This window comes from Ailuropoda melanoleuca, chromosome 16, assembly GCF_002007445.2.
Source record: "Ailuropoda melanoleuca isolate Jingjing chromosome 16, ASM200744v2, whole genome shotgun sequence".
NCBI lineage: Eukaryota > Metazoa > Chordata > Mammalia > Carnivora > Ursidae > Ailuropoda > Ailuropoda melanoleuca.
Window position 1 is genome coordinate 2,533,367 of NC_048233.1, and position 22,134 is coordinate 2,555,500.

At 36.3% G+C, this 22,134-nt stretch overlaps 1 protein-coding gene across 12 annotated transcripts in view; it reads right to left on the reverse strand.

Moving 5' to 3' along the window:
* Positions 1-22,134, reverse strand: part of ERC1 (ELKS/RAB6-interacting/CAST family member 1) — a 536,559-nt gene that overhangs the window by 316,149 nt on the left and 198,276 nt on the right. For 9 of the 12 annotated variants that reach the window (XM_034645665.1, XM_034645663.1, XM_034645666.1 and 6 more), the window contains one exon: positions 14,717-14,728. The exons of the other annotated variants lie outside the window; for them this stretch is intronic. In XM_034645665.1, the coding sequence (XP_034501556.1) occupies positions 14,717-14,728 (12 nt within the window). The remainder of the gene's footprint in view (positions 1-14,716; positions 14,729-22,134) is intronic. 12 annotated transcript variants of the gene reach the window in all.

Here is a 22,134-nt window from a genome sequence, read left to right on the forward strand (position 1 = left end):
GGAGACAATGCTAAGTGAAATAAGTCAAGCAGAGAAAGACAATTATATGATTTCTCTCATCTATGGAACATTAAGAACTAGGAAGATCGGTAGGGGAAGAAAGGGATAAAGAAGGGGGGGTAATAAGAAGGGGGAATGAAGCATGAGAGACTATGGACTATGAGAAACAAACTGAGGGCTTCAGAGGGGAGAGGGGTGGGGGAATGGGATAGGCTGGTGATGGGTAGTAAGGAGGGCACGTATTGCATGGTGCGCTGGGTGTTATACGCAACTAATGAATCATCGAACTTTACATCAGAAACAAGGGATGTACTGTATGGTGACTAACATAATACAATAAAAAAACATTAAAAAATAAATAAAGCATTTATATTTTCACATCAAAAAAAAAAAGCTAAATAGTAAATATTTTGCACTTTGTAAGCCATTTATAATCTGTGTCACATACTCTTCCCTGTAGTTTTTAACCATTTTAAATATGTGAAAACCATTCCAGCTTGCAGGCTATATAAAGGGTACAGGGCCTGTAGTTTGCTAATCCTTGCCGCAGAGCTTTGTAGGTCACTGAAAAGCCTTCTGGTTTATTTTTTTTTTTAAGACTTATTTATTTATTTGGAAGGGGGTAGAGGGAGAAGGAATAAGAATCTCAAGCAGACTCCCAGCTGAGCAGGGAACCCGATCCTGGGCTTGATCCCACAATTCTAAGATCATGACCTGAGCCGAAACCAAGAGTCAGACACTTAACCAACTGAACCACTCAGGCGCCCTGCCTTTTGCTTCCTAAAGAAGCAACTCCTTGGTATCATCAAGTACAAAAGAATATTTCATAAAAACTAATTAAAAATAACCTAATAAAAATTCAAGTTCCTATCAACTAAGGTAAAGCTACACATTTGTCTATAATTTAAAACCAGTAATGCATTTTGGAACACCTGGATGGCTCAGTTGGTTGACCATCTGACTGGTGATCTCGGCTCAGGTCATGATCTCATGCATGGTGGGATCAAGCCCCAAGATGGGCTCTACGCTCAGTGCGGAGTGCGCTTGAGATTCTCTCTGTTTCTCTCCCTCTGCCCCTCCCCCCATTTGTGTTTTCTCTCTCTCTCAAATAAATAAATAAATCTAAGGGGAAAAAACCCTTGTGTTTGCTTCAGCAGCACATATACTTAAAAAAAAAAAATAAACCAGCATTCATTCTAAGTCCAACTGTCAAATTTTTCAGAAAAAAGTTAACCTTCCCTTATCTATTTAGCAAATACTTACTGAATGCCAACAAAGGGCTCCACAGTTTTAAGGAAGAGAACAGAATATGATCTTGCTGTCCTCATGGAACTTATTTTTGAAAGAGGCAAAATAATATAAACAACTAAAGAAGCATCTCATGGCACAGCATCAGGTGCTATGGGGAAAACAAAACTGAGCCATGTAACAGAGATACTGAATACATGAATAGATAAAATTTATTGAGCTAGTTTATTGAGCTACAGTAGTAAGGGTAGACATCACTAAGGAACTGTCATGGAGGATGTGAAAAATGAGCCATGTAAAGAACTGGGGAAAGAGGTAGAACATAAGTACAAATGCTCTGAGGATAGCAAAAGCTTGGCTCTTTTTTTTTTTTTTAAGTGATATGGTGGTGTATAGCAAAGGGGAAGTAGTAAGTGGTGGGGTCACAAAGGCAGCAAGAAGTCAGATGATGCACAGCCTCATAAACCATGGTAAGGAGTTTGGGTTTTATTCTGAGTATAAGGGGAGAACACGGCAAGGTCTTAAGCAAGGAGAGATAGCATTTACTGTAAAGTTTTAAGAGTTCAGTCTGGCTGCTATGGAGAAGAGACTAGTAGAGGAGCAAAATGTAGAAGCAAAGGTACAAGTTAGAAAGCTACTCTGTCAGTTTGAGCAAGAGATAATGCCTCACAGGAGAGCATGGAGAGAAATGACTGAATTTCAGATAATACTTGTGATGTGTGATAGGACTCACTTATAGATTTAATGTGGGGAGTGAGAGGAGAGAAGATTCAGGAATTAGTTGGTGATTTATTACCTGAGCAATGTGTGAATGGTGATACCATTTATTGAACTGGGGAACATTGGGGAAGATGTTTTGAAAAGGATGGGCAAGATGAAGAGATCTGTTCTGGGCAAAGTGAGGTCTAATACCTAATTAAAGACATCATGGAGAGGGGCGCCTGGGTGGCTCAGTCGTTAAGCGTCTGCCTTCGGCTCAGGGAGTGATCCCAGAGTCCTGGGATGGAGCCCCACATCAGGTTCCTCCGCTGGGAGCCTGCTTCTTCCTCTCCTACTCCCCCTGCTTGTGTTCCCTCTCTCACTGGCTGTCTCTCTGTCAAATAAATAAATAAAATCTAAAAAAAAAAAAAAAGACATCACGGAGAAAGTATCTCCACAGTATATTATTCTGGAGCTCCTTAGGTGTGTGTGCATGTGTGTGTGTACACACATATGTATATACACGACGGATATGTCCCATATACACAATAGATGGGAGCCATAAATATATGATTAATATTGAAAGTCATGAGACTTGAAGACATTTTCTGAGAAATGTATATGTAAAAAATACAACAGGGCTGAAGATGGAGCCCTCTGAAGTCTAGGGGAATATGGGAGAGCCAGAAATGACAACAGAGAAGAAATGACAAGTGAAGGACAGTGAAAATAAGTAGAATCTGCTGTCAGAAATGCCAAAAGAAAATAGCGTTTCAAGGAAGGGAGTGTGTAGAATGATGCTGAAAGGAAAAGTAAGGTGACAAAAAGTGACTTGTGGACCTGGCACCTAGAAATACACCACCTAAAACCCTGGCACAAAAGCAGTTTCAAGGAATTGATAAAAATATATTAAAAAATAGATAAAACATTAAAAGCCTGACCTGATTAACTTGAAGAAAGTGAGAAAATGCAGATGGCAATTATATACAGTCGATTTTTTAACAAGATTTACCGAGCAGGAAAAGAGAAAAAGGGCTTGCCAGCTAGAAAGGACTATCCTATCAAGGGAAGGACTTTCAAAGATGGAGGGTGGAAATGTTAAAGCATGCTTAGGATAATGCACTAGGAGAGAGCAAATTTTTTAAAATAAAGGAAAGCACCATCCTTGAACTGGGGGACTAGGATAGGATTAAGAGAAAAAGTAGGAGAGTTGAACTTAGAACAGTGACAGCACTGTAAAAGAACATGCGAACACCGGTACAGATGCACTTAAGCTGGTAGATCTGATGCTAGGAAGATGCGGTGGGTAGCACCTGATCCTGATTTCTCAATGTAATATGAAGTGAAGTCAGCAGCTTTGAGGTGCGGGGAGGGGGGAGGGATTTTGGGGATTTGACAAGAGAAGAGAGAGTAGGATATAAGCATCTCTGAAAATGCAAAATCAAATTTAATAGGCATTTGGATTAGAATTGCCTGTTTAATTGGGAGCACATTTGAAATATGTGGCCATAAATCTGAAGCAAGGCCTGTCAGGACAGTTGTGTGACTTTTTTTCCCAAGTACTATGCAGCATGTCAGTGCAGAGGCAGTACAGGATAGGAAGTGGTGGTCAGAGCTGCACTGTCTTTTGCAGCAGCACTCAGCGGACGTGTAGAATTCCAATAGATAACCATTAACTCCACATACTTAAATGCACAGGAAAGAGGGAAGTTTTATGCTGGCCAGAAAGGCACACAATCCCCCAAATCTAAGAAAAGACACTGCTTAGAATGGCACAAGAACAGAAGAAAAGAAAATGAGAGAACCTATTCTCACATTTCTTAGTATAACTTATGGAGTTGTTTTACTACAATGGTAATGCCTGTTAATCAAACTCTATAAAGATAAGAACCCAGCACTGTTGGTATATTCAAAATCAATTTATAAAGTCCGAAAAAAAACAGACCGAGGATATGACATAATGCTATGGTTGTACTGTGCCAAGAAATCTGAATATGTGCTAGAGAAACAGAACCAAAGAAAATTCCTGCCTTAAAATAATGACTTGACTTTTTGGATCTGTGGCAGAATAAATATACTGTCATTTGTTTTCATTCTTTAAAGAAAACTGGTCCGTGTGGCTCACTCTGGATTTCTCCTTGATTTGGTGATAATGACACAGGAAAGCACAAGCATTTTATGGAGAGCATCCATTTATTATATGCATTATCTTAATTTCTATCATTGTCTAAAACAAGACATATAACCTTAGACTTTTGAGTAAAATTTTGGTACTAAGAGAAATAAACTTATATGTCCTCATGCCTCACCTCTATTTTTTCTTTTCAATTTTATTCTTCCCTTTTCAATTTTATTCTTCTTCCCCAACACTCCTACTTTATTTTCTTCTCCCTTTCATAATTTTCTGTTTCTGTGCCTTAGGCCTCACAGAATCAGAGATCCAACCCTTCTTGGTGGAAGTCAGACCTAGGAGGTTGCTGGCCCCAAGACTTGGAAAAGTAACATTCTAGCATGAACAGAATGATGAAACACATGTAGCTTTTTACTTCCTGCTCTCTTGTTTCCCTCTTTATCTGAAAAGTGCTTTGTAGATATTAAGGAATTTACTTTCAATGCCCCAAGGCTCTGTCAATTATGAGCGCCGTGAATGCTACAGTTTAATCATACCACACAACAGTATACCAAGTTGGGTGTGCAGAAAGAGCACACCACTCGTACTTTTTACTTGGTGGTTTCACAGGGCTCAGCTTAAAAACTAATTTAATTTGGAAATTTCTCTGTAACATGCACATGAAGAGGTAATAGCTGGAGGCTACTATAAGAATCAAGGCATTAATATAGCATTAATAAAAAGCAGATATATTAAGTAGATAATGATAACAGTTTTTGTCCGGTGCAAATAAAAGCTAGGGATCAGCAAACTCCATAAGTGGTTCTCCTCATAAATTTAGGGTAAAATACAGGAAAATTATTAAATCAATTGGGTAGAAGATCATTAATCACTAAAGCATTCTACTGAAATGGAAGGAAAGAATCAAGTTTAAGGTTTCTAATTTCATTAATAAAGGATGGGCCTAGGGAAGAAAGGAAGACAAAAAAATAAATAAAAATTGTAATTTATGAATGTGAAAATTTATGTCGTATTTTCATTACGAAAACATTTAAATTCCTCTTCCAAGGGGTCTTTAACCAACAGAGTTCTGACTGTACACAAAACATGATAATTTATAAAAATTCAGTATGCCACAAGTGAACTATAAAAGTTTAGTTTACATTCCTCTGCTTTTACTTTTGTTAGAGACATAGTGACTCATAATAAAATCCAAACTCCCTTAATTAGCACCAAAGGCCCTTAACAATCATCTATATTTCTATTATATATGTCAATATTTCTACTCCCTCCTGCAGTAAGTTTTTTGTTTTGGAGTGTTTTTGTTTTGGGTTCTTCAGATGTCTTAATGTCATTACCCTGTATCTGCCTAGCACACAAGTACTCATCCTTCAAGATGAAGTTCAAATGGCAGCAACCTGGCAAAGCTTTCCAGCACTCCCCCAAGCGGAACCACTTCAACCCCATGACAGGGGTCTGCACCTGAACTACAATATGGTCTATTATGGCATACATGTAAACTAAAATATTTTCTAGATTCTCTGTTCATAAATTATAATTAAAATACACAAATATTGAGTCTAGAGTTAGAAATATAAGAAAAACTAAAATATACAGTGAAATTCAAATTGCCAATATTGATTTAATATGCAGGCGAATCACTGCTCACAGTGCATGTACAATAATTACTACTATGGTCCAAGTGCTTTTAAGACATAAGAAGATTATATTGTCCCAAAACTTTTCTTTGTCAAAGCGGTAAAGACAAGTTTGCTTCCTACGGTGCATCATAACATCATTTGAACTTTGCTTGAAATAAAAGCCTCCTTCTTTTCTCATTGGTCCACAGCAATTACAGGAGTAATACTTGATAACAATGAGATCATAACCACGAAATGAATGAATATGTTTCCAGAAGAGCAGCATTTCTTGGCATTCTCATATTGACTCATTTCATTTTTCTCAACTGAACTCTTCAGAAAGCGAGCTTCAGCCCTAAGACTGGGAGCATTTCTATGCAGGTCTGCCTTTTAAAAAACTACACTTTCCCTCCACTTGAAATGATGAGTATAATAAATAAGCCTTTAGTTCTTCCATACATTCATCTCTTCATTTACATTGGATGGTAGGTGTGAAAGTGTACTGTGAACTATTAGAAACTAAACAAATGTAAGGCATTTTAACTTTTAACTTTATGCAGACAGCCCAAAAAAGGAGGCAAAGGCTCAGGCAGAAAGAATCAGGGAATAATTCTACATCTATAAGACTACCTCACGGCACTTGGGTGGCTCAGTTAGCCTTTGGCTCAGGTCATGATCCCAGGGTCCTGGGATGGAGTCAGCATGGGGCTCCCTGCTCAGCAGGAAGCCTGCTCCTCCCTCTCCTCCTCCCTGCCTCACTAGTGTTCTTGCTTGCTCTGCTCTCTCTCAAATAAATAAAAAATCTTAAAAAAAAAAAAAAAAGAAAAAGAAAAAGAAATTACCTCAAGGCCATACAGTTGCCAAAAAACTAAACCAAATGCTAGGTCACAGGTAAAAACTAATCTCACCAAAGGGCAGAACCCAAATTACCAATGAATTAAAAAAATATGTCTAAGGCATTGCCTGGGAGGAAATGGGCTGTGGAATGTTAGATGATCTATGTTTCTCTAAGCTTAAATATTCTGTTAAGTTCTTGACATTTTCATTACTCATTAAATCAATTAATATTTAGTTAAACAACACAATCAGCTGTCAAACACTAGGGATATAAGACCACGAATAAAAATAATTCTTGTTCTCAAATACCTCCCAGGCATCCAAGCAAATACAGTATATACTGAGCGCTACAAGAGTATACAGGAAAGGGACCCAACCTAAACTGGAGGTGGGCATGATGGTGATAATCAGGAAAAACTTTCTGAAAAGTCATACAGGAACTTTCTTTCTTTCTTTTTTTTTTCTTTTTTAAGATTTTATTTATTTGACAGAGAGAGAGAGCACAGGCAGGGAGAGCTGCAGAGGGAGAGCTGCATGGGGCTCGATTCCAGGACCCAGGGATTATGACCTGAGCCGAAGGCAGATGCTTAACCAACTGAGCCACCCAGGTGCCCCCATACAGGAACTTTCTCAAGTGATTACTCCAGGTTACTAAGCAGAGAATATAGTACTAGGCAAAGAGAACTGTACAAATAAAGCCCTGATGAAAAGGAGAATGTGTCATACTGGGGGAAAACCACACTCAGTATGACTACAGCTTAAAATTGGTGCAGTGGAGAGAAAAAGGAAGCTAAAATAAACAAAATCAAATCATTATACTAAGCAAGGAATTGGAAGTTTATCCCGAATCTGTAAGACTTTATGTAGGGAAGTGACATAATCAGATTTCCAAAATTTAGGAAAACACACTGAAGGGGAATCATAATTTGGGAGACAGAGGCACAATTCAGCATTTACAGTAATGTAAAAAAAGAATCAATTTGACTTTGCTCTGAAGTTACATCGATAAACTGAACTGGTAAAGAGAACAGACAAAGCTAATATACTTTATACTAACCAACCTCCTTTAAATAAGGTAATAATAGCCTGTGCTGACTATTCGTCTCACAACACATTCTATAGAAGTTTTTTTGATCATCTCCAAACTAAATCATCATGACCACTTCTCCAAACCCATTATTCCTTGCTTTTAGCTCTCTTAGAAAGTCATCTGCAAAGAACTCTCCTTTTTACATCTCAAAAGATCACATACGAAGGAAATAAATTTTTGCTACAACTTTCAAAATAGTTAAGTTTAACAAACTTAAGTGATTTTTTTAATTTAGAAACTCATAACTGACACTGAAATGCTTAAAACCTAGACCAAACAGCTAGCTACAGCAACTTAACAATGTCTTTCGTGGCCAGTGGGGTCAAATATCCCAATACAACAGAAACAAAATAATCCTATCTTAAGGAAAACAAGTGAAGACAATTTAAGCAGATACATTTCTTCCTATCTACGACAAAGGTCAAGTTCTTCCATTTCATTAGACTTGTATCATCTTCACTGACAAACACCAACATAAACAACCGAACACCAACAATGGAGAAACACCTCAGCTTAATTTTTTTTAAAGAGAGCATAATATCAATGTGTATGCAAATAAACCAAATCACCTTAGAGCTGCCCATTAAGACCTCTGATTTCCTGATCTTTACCTCCCACTCTACGATTTCAAATTCTGAGACCTTGAAGTCATACAGATAACAGAAACTGGAGGATGGAAGGAAGGTTTCTGCAAAAGTGTAACCTGTACCCAGCCGAGCCGACTGTCTTGAAGTTTTGTGACCCACTCCTTCCCCCTTGCTTCACTCTCAATTCCCTGTTACTCCATTATACTGCTCCACATGTTAAGTGTGACAAGGTAACCGATACCAATGAATAAAATGCTTTTGCTCTAGTATCCTGAAGAGTTTCACTTGCCTCTGTACCCATGCCAGTATGACACCCCAGAGGGTCTTTAACAGAGGCAAAGGGTGGCACTGCTATCTTGAAATCAATGGAAAATGGATTTTTATAAGTTCAAATATGAACTGATACAGAGAAATCAACAGAGATAATGTTAAATGTGAAAAAATTTTTAAAAGGATAAAAATCAATTACAAAAATGTTCATTCATAGCCAGTGTTCTAATGCCATGCCAGTCAAAGCATACTCCATAGATCAGCAGCACTGCCTGACAGCTGTCAGAAATGTAAAAGCCCAGGCCCTATCCAAACCCACCACATCAAAATGACATTTTAACAAACTCCAATGCAATTTGTATGCCATTAAAATTTGAGAAGCATGGTCTAAATTACCTTACCAAATAAATCATAATATCTAAAATATAAGTTGTTGTGGAGCGTTTCTTAAGCAAGGCTGAAAGTGTTGTATGAATCATCGGGGCAACACCTGGAAATAATCCAGTCACTACTGAAGGAATATCTCATACAGCGGGCTAGAAATGGTAAAAGAGTGGCAATTCTCACCAAAGGATAACACAATTAACACAACTTCTGACTCCCATACTCTGAGGAGGTAACAACATGTATTTAAAAATGTATTATAATCTACATATTGTGTCTGGACCTCACAAAGACTTACAAAACAAGGAACAGAGAAAAGTTAAGGTATGCAGTAAACATGAAATCAGAGAAAGTGAATTTGTACTAAAGACTACCATATCGTAGCAATGACCCTGAGTACGTCCACTAACTCCTCTGAACCTCAATTTTCTCATCTGTAAAACAGGAAAATATCATCCACTTCATACCGTTGTTATGATCTGAAGTGAGATAAAGAATGAGATTGGGAGGGATGAGGTTTATCCGATAAAATATTGAAAGTCCATTCAAATTTTTATTTCAGATATGTGACAATGTTTTAGTATAAGTACGTCCCAGTATTTACAACACATTAATACTAAAAAAGCAGTCATTGTTCATCTGAAATACAAATTTAATTGATTCCTCATATGCGTATTTGCTAAATCTGGCAATCATATACAAATTCAAATTTTAACTAACTGTAAATTTAGACTTTCTTCCCTTCTCTATTGAATTTGCCATCTTTAGCTCATGTACAGAATAGAATCCCAGGTAATTGTCTACAGCTGCAACTAAAAAAAAAACTACATTTACCACTTCTCAATGCATGATGCCCCAAAACTCAATACTTTTCAGTAGAATAGTTAGGTAGATCAGTACAAGTATGTGTTCATACATTTTTTTCTACCAATGAATCATTCAAAACAATAACACTATATTTCAGGAGAAGTTGGTTAATGGAGGTGTAGCTACACTGTGCTTGCATGACCCATTACAAAAAGACTAGGCAATAGTGTTGCTTGAAAGGAATAAAATAAGGAAATACACTCTTGAACAATGATGTTGCTTAAGAAAGCCAAAAGAATGACAAGTAGAAGCAAAAAATGCAATTAAAAACAGATCATTCTCCTAGATTATAAACTCTTGTCTATAAATCAAACTCCTTGTAAATAGATCACACAAGGTGAGAAATGCTTTTGAGCCTATAAAATCCTGAACACTTCAGCTAAAAACAAAGAAGAAAAGAATGAAGGCTTCAAAATATAGTTATACCTCTTTTTGTAAATGATATCTTATGAGGTTTTAGTGCCTAGTGTCAGAGAATAATGAACAAAAAAAACAATTCTAAGATGTGCAATCAGAGAAATGGCGTGTTGACTGAGTTAGATTTTAGAAATCAATGTAGAACTCTTTCACCAAATTAGATAAAAGAAATTGTAACAACAGGGATGCATCTGAGCAAGATATAAAGTATTTAACTTTTATTATGTAACAATATAGGGACTCTGGTCTAAATGCAGTTGATAGAAAGTATCCCACAGATTTACTTTGAAGACAAGTCTGCAAGAAGCACTGCTAAACAAAATAGGGGTAATAATAATATTGAGCTCAATTTGTGCAGACCAGAGAGTAAAAGAGATGATATTTATAGGCTTCACCTATTGAATGTCTTGCCTTTAGCCACAGGTGCTACTAAATAAAAAGTAATGATGATTCTGAATCAAATCATATATTTTCATCTATTCATGGAATCATTTCTTTGCATTCCTTCTGTGGGGATAATGTCATTGAATAGTAACTACAGACATGTAAATATGTTTAAAGATAGAGAACGAATCTTCAGTCAACATCACTCTAAATAAAAATCTCTCTGCTTTGTATACTAAATGGAAACAGGGATTGAGGAAAGCAGGAGAGAACAAGAGAGGAAGAGAGAAAACAAATAAATCTGTCCAAACTAGAAATGCTTAAAAAACAACACTACACTTAACTGTCACTATTAACACAAAACAGGTGGTTAAAGCAAACACTTAAGAGTTAAGTATCTTGCCCAAGGTCCCATAATGAAGTTATCCAAATATCCAATCCAATCTTAAACCATCAATACTCTCTTGATGATCTGCTCAATTGGACTTGGCAAAACCATAATTAAAATGGTGAAATGCTTCTATATAGAAAAAAATACTGCATTAAATTCCAATCTGAAACAAAGAAAGACTTTTTTACACACTACACCAAAATGATCTTTGCCACCGGAAAAACAAAACCTGTTTTATTTTGTATTCCTTGGAAAATAAACTTATTTAGAAATAAGTATAGTTTAATGGCATTTACTGCTGGAGTAAAAACTACTAAAATGATCCAGCTAACAATATTTTAATTAGCATAACTTGTAACTCAGAGAATTATGCATACAACAATGACTTCCACAGAAAAATTCTTCTGGAGCAGGGTTTTGTTTAGAGATATTTAGATCAAAACCTATTATATAAAAGAAAAAAGTGGTAAAACCTCCCGATAAAAATATGTCCACTTGATGCTTAAGTTAGATATGAAAGTTCTCCAAACACAAGACTTCACGATATCTGGTTACTGAAGCTGAACTATGTTCAGACTGTGCCATACTTGGAATTACTTAAGTGTTACCCACACTGCTTTACTATACTACGTGGAGAAAACGTTTACAGTAGAAAATGGGAAAATCCTTTTTAAATGCAGTATTTGTGCTTGCTATTTTTATTGCAAACAATGTAAGATTTGTTCTGTAATAAGTATGGTTTGAAAAAGAAGTTCCATAAAAACTTAAAACAAATAAAACTGAGTCGTTGGTAGTAATAAGGCAGGTAACCAATAATGTAAATGAAAATGAAATTTTTTACAAGAATATGAAAAAGCCCAAGGGTTAAGGAACATGTAAAAAGCAGAAAAGCAGGGGTGGCTGGGCGGCTTAATTGGTTAAGCATCTGCCCGAAGCTCAGGTCATGATCCCAGGGTCCTGGGATTAACCCTGCATCAGCCTCCCTGCTCAGCCTGCTCAGCGGGGAGTCTGCCTCTCTCTCTCTCTCTCTCTCTCTCTCTCTCTCTCTCTCTCTCTCTCTCCTCCTTTCCCACTTGTGCTCTCTCCCTCTCACTTTCTCAAATGAATAGGTAAAAATCTTAAAAAAAAAAAAAAAGGAAGAAGAAAAGCAAGATAGACTAAAAACGTCAACGAGGTGTTAAGAGAGCTAGCAGAAAACAGTGTCACATAAACTACAAAAGAAGACTTTCTAAAAGAAAAAGAGATAATCAACAATATCTAACACCCCAGAGAGGTGAACAGACCCAAGACAGACAAAGTCACTAAATTTGGCAACAGCATATCACTGAAGCCATTTAGCACAGCAGTGAGAGAAGAATCCAGATTGCATTTGGAAAACAGAAGTGTGGAAGTGGAGTCAGGGAGCATAAATGATTTTTTCAAAAACTGTGCAAGTCCAGCAGAAAAAAAAAAGGTAAAAATAAGATACTGTATTGAATTGAGGCCAAGGAAAAGATACTGAGAAGGATTACTTCCATTTTCTTTTTAAGGATGGGGGAAACTAGTATATGTTTTATGTCTGGGAGAAATCTGTGGAAAGGAAGAGAATACAAATAAGGAGAACTTCATTTATGGAGCAAGGGTTTAAAAACTGAAAAGAGGCAAGGAATAAAAGAGAATAGGAAAATTTGGCCTTGAAAAAGAGCTGGAACATGAGTTTCACTGAAACAAAAGGAAGGTTAACATGAGTGAAAACATAAACCCAGGACTGTGATTACCCTAAAGCTCGATTTACCAGGCAAAGGAGGGGAGGTCATCTAAGAGAGAAGGAAGAGCAGAGTGTAAATCTGACTGAAGACACCTCTTCATAAATTAGATCAGTAAAAGTAAATATGAAAGAAGGGCTAATTTTGCTTTTTACTATATTTACAACCCACACAAATTGTTTTATTCTTAAATGAGTCAAATGTAATGTGACTTTTTCAGAGCTATCATTTAGGTCATCAATTTAAACAATGAGAAGAAATACCAGGGAGTAGAAATGAGAAAGAGAAACTTTTTCCTAAAACGCCTCAACATCTTAGCTTTCTACCCATAATAGAAAGTGGCACCTGAAAAGATAAGTGGAGTCTTAAAATACCATTACAGAAGAAACCTACCTCCTTTTCACATTTTCTACACATACACAACTTTGCACTGGGATTCTACTTTGCACTTTCTATTAACAATGGTAACAATCAATTAAGAACAGTATAGTATTTTAAAGAACCTGAAATATATCACATCATGCTATCATATGCCAGATAAAATAGGACTCCATGAAAAGGGCAAAAAGGAGCATCATAATAGCTCTCTATATTGATTGTTTACCCTGTACCAGATACTGTTCTAAGTGCTATTCATATGAACTCATTCACCGTTTACAACAACTCTTTATATTAGATAAGTATCCCAATTTTACAGATGAAAACACTACAGATGAAAAATCTACCTAAGAAAATACAAGCCATCTGGGACTCCATAGCTCATACTCTAATTCTGACAACAGAATACAGAGAATACATGAAGTCCTGAGGTTGAAATGAGAAGATCTGGCTTCAAATCTAAGTTCCACCACTTACTAGTTGGTTGACCCTAGAGAAATCAAGTTCCCTAATCTTCTTTCCTCATCAGAATAATCATCTGTCCTGTGTAACCCATACACTGTCTGTGAGACTCAAAGAAGACAGGTGCTTTCATAAACAGTAATATATATGATGTTAGAAAAGAGCAGCTAGGTAAAGTGCATACAGTGTTAACCATATCATTTTCGGAACTGTCTCAGAAATTCTATTGCCTTCATTTACATTTCCATGCTCACACACGAAAGAAATAACTTCTGAAATTCAGGTTTGGGGGGGACCTGGGTGGCTCAGTCAGTTAAGTGTCTGACTCTTGATTTCGACTCAGGTCATGATCTCAGGGTTGTGAGATCAAAACCTACATCAGGCTCCACACTGGCTGTGGAACCTTCTTGGGATTTATTTCTCTCTCCCTCTGCCCCTCCTCCTCCCTCTTGAAAAAAAATTCAGGTTTCCAATTGTGCTCTGTCTCTCTTCCTAATAAAGATGGACAAATTACTTAATGGGCTTGGAACTTGTATTATTCACCTAAAGAGTGGAAATAATAAATCTCTCTACATACTTGATGGGAAGATCAATTGAAATAAAATATGTAAAGGTTCTACCATAGTGCCTCTGGCACATATAAATCTAAGTAGCATGGCTGTTTCAGTTATCACTTTTTCTACCATTCAGTAGAATCACAAAATAAAACCAAAATTTCAAGGATGTATAGGTTTGTAGACGTAAAGTAATTTCAAGATTCATCTAACTTTACATCAGAAACCAGGGATGTACTGTATGGTGACTAACATAATAAAAAAAATTTAAAAAAAAAAAGATTCTTCTAAAAATCCACAGACCATGGCAACTTTCCCTCCAACGTTCATGCTGCATTTTCTATCTCTGATGAAATTTTAATTAAAACAATTTTTCTTCTCATTCCCCTGGTGATTCCTTTCATCTTCATTTCGCTCTCAGTCAAAACCTGCTCAGTCTGATTCTTGCTTTCTGACTGCTTTATCTTTTGAAGCATAGAACTTTGAATCCACTCTTTGGGTAAATCTAAAACTTCTGACATTTTATGCACTCGTAACTAGATTTCTAGACATATCTTTCCTGGAGTAAGTGTTATCATTTCAGTTCCTCATTAGAGCTCAAGATAATGTTAGTATACATGCTCTTATCTTTGTTTTAGTACAAGCATACTGACCTTGAGGTGAGACTGAAGAAAACAGCAAATCCAGGAAGAAAATGTGAAAGAGAAAGTTAGAAAGAATTAATAAGGACAATATTCAGGAAATAATGTTATTCATAGACATAGACAAAACATAAAAGCACAGGATTAGAGAAGGAAAAGGTGTAACACAAATTCTGCACAGGCACTAAAAATTAGTAATTTCAGATTTTCCACTCTCAAAAGGTGTGTTTTCATATTAGATTACACCATTGTACCTTAAGGTAAGTTTCAAGGAAAATTTTTGTCTAAAATTTATCATTTCTTGAAGCAAGGGGAAAAAACTATTAAATACAAAGGAAAAGAGAAGGTCAGCACCTCCCCTTTTTCATTTAAGTAGCTGTGATTTCATAATTCATTTAATTTTATAATACCCACCTTATAACTGACTACTCCTTTACCCACCCCCCACTCCATTTCTTGGATCCAAGTTGTCCATAACAAAAGCAGAAAAACATCAAGAGCGTCAATCATTCTGTAGAATACAGAATTCTAATTAATGAGAAAGAACTTGAAACAATGGTCCCAAATGTGAAAATAATAACTCTTCCTAATTAGAGCCTAATTTTTTTCTCATTCCAAATCTACCAAAACGTACCTCAAATGGTGCAATCTAAAAGCAATAATGAACCAGAATATACAGCTCTATAAACATCACTCCATTTCCAATACTGCTCAGCAGTTAGAGACGCAAAGTTGCCATGCTCAATATTCCTACATAGCATGAAGCCCCGGTGGTTCGTTATTGCTTTTTATAATAACAGGCAGTTTTCCCTTTTAAAAATTAATCAATTTCACTGAAGTTAGTATTATCCTCCAAATACTTAACTTCTAATGGCCAGCAACATCCATACTGTCTTTGGGATCTAAATTTTACTTTCAGAATCTAAGACAAAAGGTTTATTTCTTGAATGCAAGCACCATTTCAATTTGTACTTTAATATTTTCTGACGTTTCAGTATTTCGAACCAGGGTTTTAAAAAGTCATTGTGAAAATAATGAAAGGTAAGAATGACAAAATTTATTATTCCCATTCTATAAGATAAAGAGAAATGAAAAACAGAGAATAAAAACGACTTCCTCACAATCACAGAGTATGTAAGTGGGAGATCCAGGATAAAAACGTGGGTCTGTTGGGGTGCCTGGGTGGCACAGCGGTTAAGCGTCTGCCTTCGGCTCAGGGCGTGATTCCCGCGTTATGGGATCGAGCCCCGCGTCAGGCTCCTCTGCTATGAGCCTGCTTCTTCCTCTCCCACTCCCCCTGCTTGTGTTCCCTCTCTCTGGCTGTTTCTATCTCTGTCGAATAAATAAACAAAATCTTTAAAAAAAAAACAAAAAAAAAAAAAACGTGGGTCTGTTGACATCTCCCTGGGCATATTTTATATGTTCTGTGATGTCTACAGATTCCTAAAGGGAATGTATAAAATAGATCCATGCATCTTTGGCATATATCAAACAGTAGAGAACACAGATAATGTTCAAATGCAAAAACAGGCCAATCTCTAAATGACTGTTCCCAATTATCTTTTCTATCTTTGTTGGTTATGACACAATAAATTAGAAAAATTTTAGATCAACAATGACACTAACTGAAATGTCTTATAGTTGCAAGGTTTTAAGTAAGACTTGGGTAAATTTGTGGGGAAAAAAATTAAGCTTACTCCTATCAACAGTGAGCAACTTCTTACCTATTTCATTGTTCATGAGTCATATTTCACTTTGGCATCAAACAGTAGCTCTTGGGACAATATTGTAGGGAAAAAAATCTGCATATAGAATAATTCTATAGAAATCTAATGCTTGCCCCTTTATGTAAAAACTTAAGGTAACCACTAAACAAAAATTCCTATAACAAATTACAAGGTGCTGTGCCCACAGGATATTTTGGCAAAATGACCTAATAGAATTGACTATACAAAGCTGTATAATTTATTATTCTTTTAAATGAAATCAGTGAAATTCATCAAGGAGGAAGAAGAAAGAAACAAGCAGCTTCCTCAGAAAGCAAGCTGAAGCAAGCAGGATCAGATAAAGAACCAGTCAACTTCAGTTATCATATTCTTAGTATCTTCCTTTCTTTTTATTTATTTATTTATTTATTTATTTTTAAACACTACCCATTCTTCCTCAAGCAAGAAATACAATCCCTGCAGCAGCAGTCACTTCTCTTCTACTCAAACTACGCGAAGACCCTATTTTCTGACACTGAACTTCATGGGCCAAAAATACATAACCATGAATTTACAAGTAAGGAAATTCTTCTCTGAGGAACCATTTTCCCCATGAATTGTATAATAGTTTATGCCAAAGCTATATACAACTTAATAATTTTTAGATAGAAGATATCTGAAGACCTTAAACTGAATATCAATTTGGCATTTCTTTCCAAAAAACTTATAAATATGAAGACTAAATATGTAGGTTTACATTTTTAGGTTATACTGTGTGCATGGCTAAATATATTGTGATACCAATATGAAGCAATCACTAACATAAAGCCCATTTTCCCAATAAAAAGGTCCAAAAAAAAATTTCAGGTCAACCTACATAAATAAACAGAAGTAGGTAAAAGAGTCAAACATCTAATTATAGTAGTAAATATATTCATTTGTTTACACACACATTTAAAATGGGGTACATTGGAAAATAAAGTTAATTTGGAAATACTTTCTTCCACTTCCACATTCTCTGAAACAATTTTATTCACTCTCTTTGCATGCATCTTCAATATCAATTCACCAAGGACAGAAGATAAACCATTACTTTATGTATCACTAAGACGAAAAAGAATTATACTAAGCTATACCATGCCATTCTTCATACATGTATCCCAGGTTCAGAGATGTTAAAATGTAAAAATAAAAGTTATAATTGGTATTTCATTGTGACAAATAAGGTAGGAAGTTATCTATACTTCTATTTAACCTACAGATCAAAAAATAATCCCATTGGAGTACTTAAATTATATAAAAATATTCTATAGATATGAATTTACTTATACTTTTACAGAAGGAAAATTATAGGCACAATTGTAAACACATTACAAACACACAGAAGAAATGGATAAAAAATAATAATACTTGCAGTATCACTAATAAGTGTATAAGAAACTAAAATCTCCATCTGTTTGATGAAAGGTCTGAATACACAGGTGATAGAAAGATAAAAATGGAAGAAATGTGGGATGGTTAGATAGTGAAACAAGAAAGGAGCTCTGTCTCTTTGTATTAACATATATACAGGCCCTCAATAATGTAGTCACAGAACAGAACATGATAGACACTGTAAGAATAGCACAAATAAAGAAAAGAGAAATTACTACCTCAGGGAAGTCAGTAAAGCTGGCTTTCTTTTCCAAAAAGGTAATAGTTAAAAGGGGTCAGATTCCCAAAAATGAATACAGAAAAAGAAAACTTTAGTCAAAGAGAAAAGAAAAAGAAAAAGCAGGTAAGAAAAAAGGATTCATCTTCTAATTTTGAGGCCCATTTTTTTTTTTTTTTACAGAAACAGAGGTAATTCTAAGGACTATCAAACCAAAAACTCACATTTCCCAAAACATTTTAGGAGATTTGTGAAAAATAAAGACAACTCCATTTCCATTACATAAAATTTCAGACACTAGTAATCTTTAAAAGCAAATCAAAAATTCAAAAGGCCAAATCCTTGAGACATGGGATTTAAGGAGATTTATGAACATTTTAGGAGATTTATGAAAAATAAAGACAACTCCATTTCCATTACATAAAATTTCAGACACTAGTAATCTTAAAAGCAAATCAAAAATTCAAAAGGCCAAATCCTTGAGACATGGGATTTAAGGAGATTTATGAACATTTTAGGAGATTTATGAAAAATAAAGAACTCCATTTCCATTACATAAAATTTCAGACACTAGTAATCTTAAAAGCAAATCAAAAATTCAAAAGGCCAAATCCTTGAGACATGGGATTTAAGCCTAGCAACTATCTTCCCTGATTTCTCCGAATGCCACCAGAAAAGTTCTTTCTCTTACACATACATACATGCAAATAGCACCCCACACTATATATCCACTCCTAACAGGACAGGGAAACAACCCCAACCTTCATGATCAAGCTTAGTTCAGTACATTGATCTTGATGTATACAAGTGTAGATTTATCTCACTTACCAAAATGAGATTAAGTTACTACTTCAGCAGCTCAGACAGCTAATTCAGGGCTAACTACCTTGAGCCTAAATTCTGAGCAAAGTGAGAACACTCTTGCTTTAAAAAAAAAAAGAGGGGGGGGACAAAAATCAACTAAAGAGGTTCTAATTCTTATGACTAGATATACTCCACTACTTAAACAAAGCCAGTTGTTCATGAATCAGAACAGAACGTAATTCCCTTGGAAATAATATTACACATGCAGTTTATGTTTTCTTGCCAGCCCACAAAATTTAAGTTTAGTCGTGATGCAAGAGCCTAGATACTAATAGTTCGAGATGAGGTCTAAAAAAGATGGTTAACAAAGAAAATAAAATTAACCATCAAAAAGTGAAAAAACCAAGTTTCCTCCATTATAAGTACTTATAGGACTGGCCTAATAATGTGTGTGTGTGTGTGTGTGTGTGTGTGAATGAATAAATAATAAAACTTGTCTCTGATTTTCTTGCTTCCTTAGAATGGTAGCAGCAGCAGTATCCTGGCTTTCCCTCTCTATTTCATGTCTCTACACCAGAGTTTCAGGACCTGAAATTAAAAGTCTATGGTCCAAAATTACTTATTAGTGTTCCAACCAAACAACCCCTCAAGTCGTGATTTCACATTGGTCTTAAAAATTAAAAGACACACTGAATAGTACAAAGTTCAAGAAGCCCCTTTTCTATATCCAGGGGCAAATATTAATTGGGTACGTTGAGTATTACTTCTCAGGAGAGCTCAACCAAACCTTAAATCAAAACCTTATCACTGAAATTTCCAGTTACTATACAAGCCATGGAAAGATGCCTCTGCTGAAACCATCACAAAGGAAAAGACAACAGGGGCACCTGGGTGGCTCAGTCATTAAGCGTCTGCCTTCGGCCCAGGGCGTGATCCCAGGGTCCTGGGATCGAGCCCCGCATCGGGCTCCTCTGCTGGGAGCCTGCTTCTTCCTCTCCTGCTCCCCCTGTTCCCCCTCTCGCTGGCTGTCTCTCTCTCTCTCTGTCAAATAAATAAATAAAATTAAAAAAAAAAAAAAAAGGAAAGGACAACAGCTGTTCTTTGTTGAAGTTTCAGTCTTCTGGGGCCAGAAATATCTCTTTATTGAGTCCAGACTGACAGAAAGGCTAAAAGTCAGACATGGAAAAACTGGCACTTGGTGACAAAGCAACCCACATGCCAGTTCCAAGGTACCTGTCCTCTAAGACAGCATTCCAGCATGTGGGAAAAGTCTTTGACCTCAGCAAGATCTTCAAGTGAATAGCCTCTGAATCATCCAGGTGTCTCCATCTTCCCCTTCTAGAAAGTAAGCTCATTAATAAAAACTTGAACACAGGAGGTTAAGGGAGGGGGGAAAAAAAAGGAAGGGAAAGATTCTGTAATTCTTAGGCACAACTCTATTCCCACCTACCTATTTATGTGTTAGAGGACCAGACATTTAATAATCTCTCTGTGCCTCAGCCTCCTTATCCGTATTTTAAAAATTCTATATAGGGACACCTGGGTGGCTCAGATGGTTAAGCGTCTGCCTTCAGCTCAGGTCATAATCTCCAGGTCCTGGGATTGAGCCCCATGTGGGGCTCCCAGCTCAATGGGGAGTCTGCTTCTCCCTCTCCCTCTGCCTCTCCCCCTTCTTGTACTCTGTCTCTCTCTCAAATGAATAAATAAAAAATCTTAAAAAAAAAAAAAAAACCTCTATATAAGAACTCTTTCCAAAAACAAACCAAAAAAGTCATGATGCAAGAAGGGGCAGCTAAAATTAACAAATACAACTATTAAACAAATTACATTAAAGTTTTCGGGGCATCTTTCGAAGAAAAATAAGATCTACCTGATAAATATGAAAAGGAAGACATGCAAGGCCTGCAGAGTTCCTACAGGAAATCTCCACCCAAAATATGTGCCAGTTTGCTTCTTAATGTTTCCAATAAAGGACAGAAAAAGAATTGATCATTGAATACAAATGAAGTAAGAGTAATGCCCACATTTCAAAGTGAAATAAGAGCATTTCTGCCACAATAAAAATTTGTTTTTAAAAGGTCAAAATATATCCCTTTTTAAAACAGTTGCCTGATTGAGGGCAAAAATCTGTATAATGAATGCCCTCTTGAAAAGTGAAGGGACAAGATCTGCTCCAGGCATCTGGGTGGGGATGACGTCAAAGAAGAGACAGAGAGAGAGGACTGAAACAAAGGGAAAAAAGCAATGACACCTGTGTGCACAGATCTGGAAATAGCAGTACAGCAGAACCATCTGTAACTGCTTCAACTGGTATCCTCAAATTAGTGCCTTATTTAAAAGAACCAAAATTGGCATAACAAGGGAATCACTCCTGATTTCAGGTAGTAATTAAAACAGCAAGGAAGTTAATTTTTGATTCATAAAGTATCGGTAGACAAAGACAGCCCAACCTTGGTCAAGCCCTCTAAGCTGCTTCTGTTCTAGCACCTTCAATCCTTGTTTAACTTCTCAAAACTTTAAATCTTTTCAAACGGTTGCTTCTACTACAGAAACACTTTTAAAGGAAGCAAAAACCGGGGGAAATAAGTTTGTAAATAACTGCAACTGTCTGAATGCTTTGGGTGGGAAATTATAGAAAATCTTGTTTCAAAATAGTTTAAGCTTTAAGAAAATGTACAATATCACATAACAGGAAGTCCAGTTTCAGAAATACTCCTAAAATGAGTTCAAGAACACTCCTGAACTGAAGACGACACAAACAAAAGATATATTATGCTCATGGACTGGAAGGATTGTTAAAATGTCCATACTATCCAAAGCAATCTATACTCAATGCAATCCCTATCAGATTACCAAGGTATTTTGCACATAACTAGAATAATTCTAAAATTTGTATGAAAATGCAAAAGACCCTCAATAGCAAAAGCAATCTTAAAAAAACAACAAAGCTGGGGCGCCTGGGTGGCACAGCAGTTAAGCATCTGCCTTCGGCTCAGGGCGTGATCCCGGCGTTATGGGATCAAGCCCCAACATCAGGCTCCTCCGCTATAAGCCTGCTTTCCTCTCCCACTCCCCCTGCTTGTGTTCCCTCTCTCACTGGCTGTCTCTGTCTCTATCAAATAAATAAATAAAATCTTTAAAAAAAAAAAAAACAAAAAACAAAGCTGAAGGTACCACAAGCCCAGATTTTAAACTATACTACAAAGCTATAGTAACCAAAACAGTATGGCACTGGAACAAAGACAGACATGTAGATCAATGAAACAGGA